Genomic DNA, 11,222 nt, shown 5'->3' with positions numbered 1-11,222 from the left:
AGTTATGGCCAGTTAATAAAAGTGACAATCCTATAGGTAACTGCTGCTGAGACACTAGTAGGAAAGTAGACGTGTCACCTCTATGTCTGGAGAGCCCAGATATAGAGGTGACAAAGATACAGAGATTATAATCTCAGGCAATGTAACTATTATAGTTAGCGATATATTCAACACTCATGGTCATAACTTCATATCAAAGTTGCTTTTCAGAAATAACTCATATTTTTTGTCTTGTGTTTTAGTCCCTTAGGTGTGAGAGTAAAGTTTGTAGTTAAGTAATTAATATATAAACCATCACAATGAGTTATGAAGACTCCTTTATCTGATGAAACTATAAGTTGGTCTACATAAGTGCGGTGATGTTTTAAATATCTATTTACATACATAACCATCTACCATTAGACTGTTCATGGGTTTTCCCTAAAGGTACAGGGCCTCTGACTTCTAAATTGTGAGAACAAATGGGTTTGGCTTGTTGATTAAGAGACTCACAAATTGCTATGGGAAAGTAATGGCTTATTTACAATGACAAAAAGCACCAACCCTAGTACTTATTCATATAGTTACTGTGAAACAGAACCTATTATTTATAGACAGGTTGTTTGCAAAATCTGATAGCTAAAGGAATAGAGTATATAGTTAAATTGATTACATTTCAATGGAGTAAGGAGGCAATATATGTAATCTCAAGAATTAGACAGTTTTTCATTTGGATGTAGGAAATAGTTAATCTGTCATATTTAGCAACAGACAGTTCATCAGTTAGATGAGATGTAAAAAAAGTAATTGACAGTTCATGTTGGGTGCAAAAAAACATTAATCAGATCTAGGGACATATTAGACATGTCATCAGTATGACTGAACTATATAAGAGTTGAAGAGACTATGCAAATGGGTTAAACACATAGGCAAAGTCCTGCTCTGTAGCCAAAAGTATTTCAACTCATAAGCAGTCAAGAGCCCCAACAATGGCCATACTGTGTCCCGGAACTGCAATGCTTGTTTCTCCTGAGCAAGATGTTACCTATGTATTTAACCTTTTGTGCAGGTAAAACCCTCAGCATGCTAAGATCTGCAATGCAAATATTCCATGGTATGACAAATTACAGTAAATGTAACTTTTGCCTTAGAATGTCCCTTTAAGTCAGGGATGGGGGACCTTTGCACTCCTGGTGTTTCAGAACTACATTACCCATGATGCTTAGGCACTCTGAAGTCCAGTTTGAGCATCATGGGAAATGTAGTTCTGAAACATCTGGAGGGCCAAGGTTCCCCAGCCCTGCTTTAAGGTAATGAGCACCTATGTGTTGCTGGATACTTGAAAGATAAGAGGAATGAGTGATTTTTCTTTTTTCCATAACAGAGGATGTGGATGATTCTGAAGAAATTTCCAAGAGGGATCGAACCCACATAGACAGCACACTAAAGCTCACAGATGAGAAGCCAACAGATGACTACTCAGGTAAGGAAAGAACAAGCTTGTTACTTTATATGTCCTTTACAGACTCTTGTAATGACATAATGCATGATACCAATTATTTATAGAACCTCAAAATACTTTGAATGCAGTAAAAACACCAACTAAGTGAAGAGCTTATTAGGTTGCAGCTAATGTTACAAGGCCTAAGCTGAGGCCTTGTTTTGTCACACGCCCCATCCATTTTCTTTTAAGTTATTGTATATATTTGTCTCCCTTGCAGCAGTACTACAGAAGCTAAGAAAGATCTACCACTCAGCAATCAAACCTCTAGAGCTGTCCTATAAATACAATGAGCTGAGACAGCATGAAATTACAGGTAGGAACTTTAAGACTGTGGAAGCAGCATATGGCCTCAAACCATGATTGGCTGATAGCTGCTAAAAATGTTTTTGTTTGGTGGCAAATATTTGTACTTTTTTATGTATTTGGTGATATACATTGATGCCTATGAACGAAGTCAAGACACCTTATTTCCATGTTCTTGTTATGTCAATAACGTTCTGCTCACGTAAAACTTTGTTCTGCCAATGTACAGACACATTCTACTTATTTAAGATCACATTCATATAACCTGCATAATATGGCCATATTTTGTCCACTTAAACATTTACACCACATTTTGTTCACTTGAACTAATTTTTTACCATAATATGACCATTAAGGCCCATTTTGCTCATTTGGAACCATGCTCTGATCATGTAAAACCCCAGCCTGTCCACCTGAATCCATACATACAGTACATATTTCTCCCCCATTTTTTTCACATATAGAAACCACAGTTTGCCCACTTGAACTCATATACTGTAAATATCAATCCATGTCCTGCTCACTTCAACCCATACTCTGTCAGCAAAAATCCACGTTTTTAAGAAGAAAGTTTTTTTAAACATAGAGTGGTTCTATTGTCCAGTAACCACGTGGACTAAATATTGAAAAGTACCTCTACTTTTTTTTTTTTTTTACATTTACCGTCTTATTTTAAAAGAACAAATACCATGCAAAAAAAATTCTTAAATCGTCTAAAAAAACGAATTGATTTGTGTTAACGGCACATATAGATAGGATTTGTCTATCTATTTAATTCCACTGTCTATTTTATCCTAAAGTTTAGTTTGATAAATAAATCTAAAGATAATGTATCATGGTCTAAAAGTACCAATTTTGTCTTTCCTGGATTTGTGTAGGTGCCAGTAACTGTGTTAACAAGCAAATGATTTAGAAAGGTCAATAACAGTTCCCCATAACCCTGATAGACAAATTTATTTCCCCCCAAACCTTTCTACCCCTTACTTGTGATTTAATGCTGACACACATTTACCTCCCCTTCGCTAACAGCTTATCTTGGACGTACCCTTGCTGACTCGGCCGCAGGTGGGTAATACTGCTGTAATTGCTTGTACCCTCTGGCCTACTCAGCTTGTGTGTCTGGCACAGTGGTGGGCAACTGGAGGCCCAAGGGCTACATGCAGCCCTCAAAGGAAACCTGTAGATCCATCATTTCATCTGTAGTAGGACATAATGTTTTTTTTTTAACCAGAGAAAATATGTATCGACAATTTTACCACACTACATCTCCACTTTCCTTCTCAAATACATTTGAATGGGGCCCTTGTGAGGACATAAGGGCAGCCTGTGGCCCTTTATGACGTACTGGTTACCCATCACTGGTCCACGGCTGTCAAGACGGCCTCATATTTTAATGCTTTATGGCTGGCCTTGTCCTGCTTAAATGTTTATTTTGCTTATCTTTGGCTGTTTTTGTCTTTCCTAATCCAGGGAGGTCTACAATGTATCTTTGGGGTATTACTAATAAAATATTTATTGAATAAGAGATTCTGTTTGATATCTTATATAACTGACATACTGGGTAAAAATTAGTTGCAAACAATAGTATAACAATCTTACGATGGTGGGAGGGACAGCAGAATTTAGAAATCGTTGAATTCAATGGCTTTCTTTTATTCTCTTCCAAAACTTGAGATACTACCTTAAGACATTTATCAATGTGCTTTAAAAATAAAAAAAGTAGTGGTACTTTGCTTAAAATGTTGTAATTTTATGCAGTGACAACGCCCTATTGTAAGTTCCAATAGTTTTCTCTCTGGTTTTTATTGTCTTTTCCTTCAATCTGTTTTCTTGTTCTATTTTCCAGATGGCGAGATTACTTCAAAACCAATGGTGCTCTTTTTGGGACCATGGAGTGTTGGGAAGTCCACCATGATCAACTACCTCTTGGGGCTGGATGAGACCCCCTACCAACTGTACACAGGTAAGGCAGTAAAAAGTTTATTTGAAGTTTCACAATGGTGTGAGTATTACATAAAGGTCAGGTCAGTATTGTATTCATAAGAAAGTTTCATGATGCAGATAAGGTGTACACTTTAAAAAAATAAAATAAATTTACTTCTGTTGTCAATTACTCATCTGTACCTTGGTATCCTTCGTTTAAACAGTTGCTTCCCCATTATAGAATGCTTAGGCTAAGGGAGTGTACATGTCTTTGTCACTATATTTCAGTGTTCTTTGCAACAATGCATAACATTTTTACAAGCATTGCTGCATACACTGCTGCCATATAGTGCTTTAGAAAAGAAACATATTTTATAGGTACTGGCAGACAGCTGCCAGTACTAAAGATGGCCGCAAGCAGCGTGAGGAGAAGGGTTAGAGAGCTATATGGGGGGATCAGGGAGGTGTGGGGTTGAGGAGGACCACTACACTGCATTAAAATAAATATAAAAAAATATAAATAATAATAATAATAATAAAAAAAAAACAAAAAAAAAAACTGCATACTGGCAGACTTTCTGCCAGTACCTAGATGGTGGTGACCAGCTAGGCCGGATTGGCCTACCAGGATACCAAGAGATTTCCCGGTGGGCTGCAGCAGCTACAATTAAAAGGGTGATTAATGGATGCAATTGGGTTGTAGGGTTGCTATATAACATCAATCTGGCATTGTTATTTAATACAAAGTAATATCATTTAATTCTGGAAAAAATATTGGGAAAGAATGTCCCAGTAATCCCCTTTGAGAAAAATGTGGCATGTGCATTCTACCGAATCAATGGAAAATAAGGCTGGTCCTCATATTTTTCCAGGACTGTTTTTTATTCCCAGTACGGCCCTGGTGACCAGTGGGGGATTAGGGAGGGAAGAGAGCCATTTGGGAGGGATCAGAGGGTGGGAGGATTATCTCTACTCTAAAGATAAAATAAACCATACAAGCTACCTGATTAACCCCTTCACTGCCGGGTATAAAAGAAGTGTGGTGCGCAGCTGCAATTAGCGGCCTTATAATTACCAAAAAGCGATGGCAAAGTCATGTATGTCTGCTATTTCTGAACAAAGGGGATCCCAGAGAAGCTTTTACAATCATTTGTGCCATGATTGCACACATGGGGGCAGAATTATCAAAGGTCTTGCGGACCTGATCCGACAGTGCGGATCAGGTCCGCACGACCTCGCTGAATGCGGAGAGCAATACGCTCTCCGTATTCAGCATTGCACCAGCAGCTCACAAGAGCTGCTGGTGCAACGCCGCCCCCTGCAGACTCGAGGCCAATCGGCCGCCAGCAGGGAGGTGTCAATCAACCCGATCGTACTCGATCGGGTTGCATTGTGGCGATTCCTGTCCGCCTCATCAGAGCAGGCGGACAGAGTTATGGAGCAGCAGTCTTTAGACCGCTGCTTCATAACTGCTGTTTCTGGCGAGTCTGCAGGCTCGCCAGAAACACGGGCCGTCAAGCTCCATTCAGAGCTTGATAGATAGGCCCAATTGTATGTAAATAAAGTCATTTTTTTCTGTGAGTTAAAGGTTTGAACTGTTTTACAATCAGCACTCTAGCTACAACAAAAGTGCCATATGGGGTGAGCACTGATTGGATTCAAACCGTTAGCTCACAGAAAAATTTACTTTTGAAGTGAGCAGCAAAGCATGGGGTATTTGAATTGCAAGTTATAGTGCAACTTCATTACAAATGATGAATTAAAGGGACAGTATACACTCATTTTCATATAACTATATGTAATAGACACTACTATAAAGAATAAGATGCACAGATACTGATATAAAAATCCAGTATAAAATGGTTTAAAAACTTACTTAGAAGCTTTCAGTTTAGCTCTGTTGAAAAGGCAGTTGGAAAGCCCACTGCAAGTGGCAAATAAGACACTCCCCCCCTCCCCCTTCTTTTGCATATGAAAAGACCCTTTACACAAACAGGAGCAAGCTGGAGTAGGTAGCTGACGGTATTCAAATAAAACTTTGGGGCTTGGTTAGGAGTCTGAAAATCAGAGCAATGTTATTTAAAAATAAGCAAAACTATACATTTATTTTTTTTTAAAACTTTATGGGCTATATAAATAGATCATCTACAAAACATTTATGCAAAGAAAAAATGAGTGTATAATGTCCCTTTAAACTCCATCTAAAATATCACTAATATTACGGATCTGATTTTATCATCACTTAAAGAATAAACAGAACATATAATAATGGGTTGAGCTTGCAGGTAAATCAGATATCCTTATGTTATCACTTTCTGTACACACACATGCTTCTTTATATTATCTCTGTTTATAAAGCAAAGCCTAATTTTTAGAGAGAACAATTGAAAAATAATATTTTTATTACTTATCTCTCCTAATCCCCGCTGAGAGTGTAATTTCTTCTGCTGGCTATGTGTACACTGCTTTTCTATAGCCTAAACTTAAGTATAGAAACTTTCAAAATAGTTAAGGATACCACAGACAAAATTAGCTATTTAAAATGCCGCTCTAAAAGTAAATGAGCTATTTGTAAACAATTGAATACACTACAGCAGGTACACTACCCTTTAATCATTGGAAGGTTTTTGAACCCTGGATGTCAGGTTAACATAATGTCATGTCAATTTTCTGATAGGTGCTGAACCCACAACCTCTGAATTCACTGTTCTAATGCACGGGTCAAAGATGAAGACTATTGAAGGTATTGTGATGGCTGCAGACAGCGCTCGTTCCTTTTCCCCACTTGAAAAGTTTGGCCAGAATTTCCTGGAGAAGCTAATTGGAATTGAAATTCCCCACAAGCTACTGGAAAGAGTCTCTTTTGTGGACACACCTGGTATCATTGAAAACCGCAAGCAACAGGAAAGAGGTAGGAGTCTGGATCTGTATAAAAAAATCCTAAGAAATATTATAGCAAGTGATCAACACATGTATGTAACTACAGGAGTCTCAGAGGTCTCTCTGAAACTGGACCCACACACATCTAGGGGTTCCATTTGGCCCAGTTAGTAGAGGTGTTACTACAAGGGGGACTTGGGAGGCTTGGTCTCCATCTGCAATATGTCTGGCCCCTTTGTGTGCCCACCAGCCCTGCAAAACCATGCTTACAGTGTACACAAATGTGTAGGCATTTACCTTTCCAAATATGGTGACCGGGTTTCCAAGATTGCTTTCATCATGTTGTTGTACAAAATCTAGCACCATATTTGTACAGGAAGGCTGCACAAGTGTATATCCTTTGATATGGACTAACCAAGAGAGAAGGATGACTCACAGTCACATAGAAGAACCTCCTTTTGTTCCAATGTGGCTGCCGACTCAACCTCTGTTAAAGAGACACTCAAGTCAAAGTAAACTTTTATGATTCAGAAAGAGCATCCAGTTTTAAGACACTTTCAAATTTACTTCCATTACCAAATTTTGCACAGTCTTTTTATAAGCACACTTTCTGGGGAACAAACTCCTACTGAGCATGTGCACACGCTCACAGGGTATACGTATACTAGTCTGTGATTGGTTGATGTCTGTCACATGATACAGGGAGCTGGAAAATGGGAGAAAAAAATAGATTTGACAGAAAAAAAATCTACTGCTTATTTGAAATTCAGAGTAGGTGTTAAATCATTGTCTTTTAATTATGCACTTGTTAATTATGCAATTCTACTGTATTCAGTGGTCCTTTAAATGAATAGTCAACACAGTAGATCTGCATAATCAACAATTGCAAGATAACAAGACAATGCAATAGCACTTAGTCTGAACTTCAAATAAGTAGATTTTTTTTTCTGACAATTTTAAGTTATGTTTTTTTCCACTCCCCCTGTACCATGTGACAGCCATCAGCCAATCACAAATGCATACACATACCATGTGACATCCATCAGCCATTCACAAATTCATACACACTTATTCTTGCACATGCTCAGTAGGAGCTGGTAACTCAAAAAGTTTAAATATAAAAAGACTGTGCACATTTTGTTATTGGAAGTAAATTGGAAAGTTGTTTAAAATGGCATGCTCTCTGAATAATGAAAGTTTAATTTTGATTGAGTGTCCCTTTAAATGCAAGCAGAGAAATAGAGAGATTGAAATACCCCCTTCCCCCTGGGCCTATTTCCTGGTGCCAAGTGATGTCTAGTTACACCCCAGGATTAACATTTTAATATACAAAACTGAAACACTTCTAATATTTTTCAACAAAAATACAGCTAAATTGTTGATCACAATAAACAGGTTAAAGTGATTGTAAGACTTAGATAAAAATACACTATAGTGATTAGTGGTTGAGGGAGGCCTAATATCTACACTTTAGTAAAATCACTTGTGCATACCTTCTTTTTCAGAAAACTACCCATCAGTTGAGGACATTATGTAAATATTTTTAAGACTGACAATTTTGTAAAACCTTTTTTTATATGGCCTTTAGGTGGCAGTAACACCTTTGCCAATAACTTTTCTGGTGCCCTTCTTATGTATTTAAATGTTAAAAGTGATATACTATATGTAGTTAGGCATGCTAAAGGACAGATACATCTTTTTACTGGATGGGCACAAGATGAAACAAAGGTGTACAGAAGTGTTTATATTTTATTGTATAGTATGGCATGTCTAATTATCCTCTTTATTTTGTTTGTAGGCTACCCTTTTAATGAGGTCTGTCAATGGTTTATTGACCGTGCAGACTTGATCTTTGTGGTGTTTGATCCAACCAAGCTGGATGTTGGTTTAGAGTTGGAAATGCTCTTTAGGCAGCTAAAGGGACGAGAGTCCCAAATCCGCATCATCCTGAACAAAGCTGACAGCTTGGCCACACAGGAACTGATGAGAGTATATGGTGCCCTCTTCTGGAGCTTAGCTCCTCTGATAAATGTGACAGAGCCTCCAAGAGTCTATGTCAGCTCTTTCTGGCCAGATGACTATCACCCTGAAACTCATCGGGAGCTGTTCCTCAAGGAAGAGATCTCCCTTCTGGAGGATCTCAACCAAGTCATTGAGAATCGTCTTGAAAACAAAATTGCCTTCATCCGTCAGCATGCTATCAGAGTTAGAATTCATGCCTTGCTAGTGGATAGGTACCTCCAGACCTACAAAGAAAAGATGACTTTCTTCAGTGATGGAGAACTGGTATTTAAGGATATAGTGGAGGAACCAGACAAATTCTTCATCTTCAAGTCCATCCTGGCCAAGACCAATGTTAGCAAGTTTGATCTTCCAAACAAAGAAGCCTACAAAGATTTCTTTGGAGTTAACTCCATCACAAGCTTTAAGCTCCTCTCCCAGCAGTGCTCATACATGGGGGGTTGTAACCTTGAAAAGATTGAGAGGGCAATCACTCATGAGCTTCCAGACCTTCTTGGCAGCATTGGGCTGGGAAAAAAGGCCGGAGGACTCAACTGTGATGTGACTGGATGTGGCGAGACACCAAAGAATCGTTATAAGAAACATTAAAACTTTTTCCTCCTAAACCCCTCTCAAGTTTCCATAAAAAATAAACAATGTTTTTCAGTGCAGGTTCCATTTGTGGCGGATTTTATCTGGTCTAGAAAATCTTATAACGCCATATACTTTTTTACAATGTGTCCTCAAGATGTATCACAGACATTGCACTGTGCAAACCCAAACAGTGACATAATATACTGATCCCTTCTGTGCTAGAAGGACCAGTTTGTTACTGTTCACTATGGTGCTGAATGTGGTATCTAAAGGAAGACATTGTGATCTCAATAGTGATAGTGGGACATTCAGAGAGCCTGCACTAGTAATGCTCACTATTGCTCCTTCTACAACTGTGCATTTTCGTGAAGAAGTGCTCAGGACAGGGCAGTTGTCAATTGCTCGTAAAAGAGAAGGAGTCTCTCTGATTTTTCCATTATTGCAAATAATATGAATGACACAAGGCGATGGGAAAAAAACAGTTTTATGATTCAATATGGTAGCTCTCTACATGTAGTTAATAACTCAGTGGCTCAACTTATGTTATGTGGAACTTTGGATCTTTCCTACAACATCCAAGTAATAGGAGGTAGACTATACTTCAAAACATTAATATTAAGTGTGTGCATTTGATTTTGGACGTATGATAACTAATCTTTTTTGTTATTTTGAGTTTTCAGTCGCAAACAATTAACTAATTAAAAATGAACCAAACTTAATTAATTTGTTAATTTGTTAAAGGGATAATCAAATATCAAATATTGAAAATTCACACACACACAAATATATATATATATATATATATATATATATGGATTATCCCTTTATGGAATGGACAAATTAATCAACTCATTTTCATTGGTTTGTTAATTCTCATATTAGTCAGTTAGTTAAAAAAGCCATTACCTATTTGTTTGTGAATGAAAATTCTGAATAATGAAATTGTCATTAGGATCGCTTGTCTGAAAACAAATGCACATGTTTAATTAAGATGTATACAGATTTACAAATTGAAAAACAAAATTGATAACACAAAGATTTCTAGATTGACTTTACAAATTATGATCTTCAGTATCTTTCGGAAAATATTAATTTTGTTCTGCATACACTTTATAACAAAGTATGGACAGCTAGGCCAATTGCTATTAAGATAACATATTCACAACAAAATGGCCTCTGTTTCTCTGAGGACTTTGTTAAGGCTCAACAATACATTTCCTTTAATTCATTTTACTTTTTTTTAAACCCCTAAAGGGGATTCTTAAATATGCTAAGTATTGAAACAAACTATTGATATCAGTTTAAATTTAACAATTTTTTGGTAACTACTCAAAAGCACTGCCAACCGTAAAATAAATTTAAGGATTAAATTTGAGGGGGTTCCAGAGTTCCTTTGTGGTTTAAATCACTTCATACAACAATCTGTTGTTTCTAATGCGTCTTGCTGCCTTAACCCTTCGAATGCCAGATGGACAGCAAACTGGATGAGACTGTATGCTAGAATGTGACATACAAGACTAGAGAGGAGAGCATGAGAGGGAATGTTAAAAAAAAAAAATCCCTTTTTGTTGAATTTCTTTGTGTTTAAAGTAGGTGTATTTTCTGCAATATTTTGCAGCCCCCTTCAGCATTCAAGGGGTTACATGTGTTAGGTTAAAGCAGCAAGTGCAAAATGTTTGGTCCAATTAATAAATTCTGTTGTTTTTTTTTTAATAAAAATTGCAGCTTCTCATTTTAATATGATTCTTTGAGCTGACTTAACTTTAACTTTTGAAGAACAATAAAATATTTGAGCTTGTTGACAGCCAACCTCTTTTCTGTTTATTGTCTCTTGTTTTATAAGCACCTCAGCCATATCTGTCCTCTCTCACAGACATATTATAAATAACAGAACAGCATCTGGTAGTTAGCATCTTTCCATAAAAACATACTGAGGTAGGCTCAAAATAGTGCACGTATACAGCAGAAAAGACAACACAAGTTGTTTTTTGTGGGGGGTGCACTGTCTCTGTGTGAGTGGACCTTATCAATAAGGGAA

General features: G+C 37.3%; 1 protein-coding gene across 4 annotated transcripts in view; it reads left to right on the top strand.

Annotated features, from left to right (window-relative positions):
- The window catches only part of SRL (sarcalumenin), a 52,123-nt gene extending 41,130 nt beyond the window's left edge, over positions 1-10,993 (top strand). For 3 of the 4 annotated variants that reach the window (XM_053694459.1, XM_053694458.1, XM_053694456.1), the window contains 6 exons: positions 1,364-1,462; positions 1,701-1,796; positions 2,816-2,851; positions 3,633-3,749; positions 6,387-6,620; positions 8,388-10,993. In XM_053694459.1, coding sequence (XP_053550434.1) covers positions 1,364-1,462; positions 1,701-1,796; positions 2,816-2,851; positions 3,633-3,749; positions 6,387-6,620; positions 8,388-9,199 — 1,394 coding nt within the window. In that variant the 3' untranslated portion in view covers positions 9,200-10,993. The remainder of the gene's footprint in view (positions 1-1,363; positions 1,463-1,700; positions 1,797-2,815; positions 2,852-3,632; positions 3,750-6,386; positions 6,621-8,387) is intronic. The other variant, XM_053694457.1, reaches the window with a different exon arrangement.
- Positions 10,994-11,222: the final 229 nt, after the last annotated feature.

Source organism: Bombina bombina, chromosome 11 (assembly GCF_027579735.1).
Source record: "Bombina bombina isolate aBomBom1 chromosome 11, aBomBom1.pri, whole genome shotgun sequence".
NCBI lineage: Eukaryota > Metazoa > Chordata > Amphibia > Anura > Bombinatoridae > Bombina > Bombina bombina.
The sequence above is the reverse complement of the archived record's forward strand: the minus strand, read 5'-3'. Positions and strand labels throughout refer to the sequence as shown.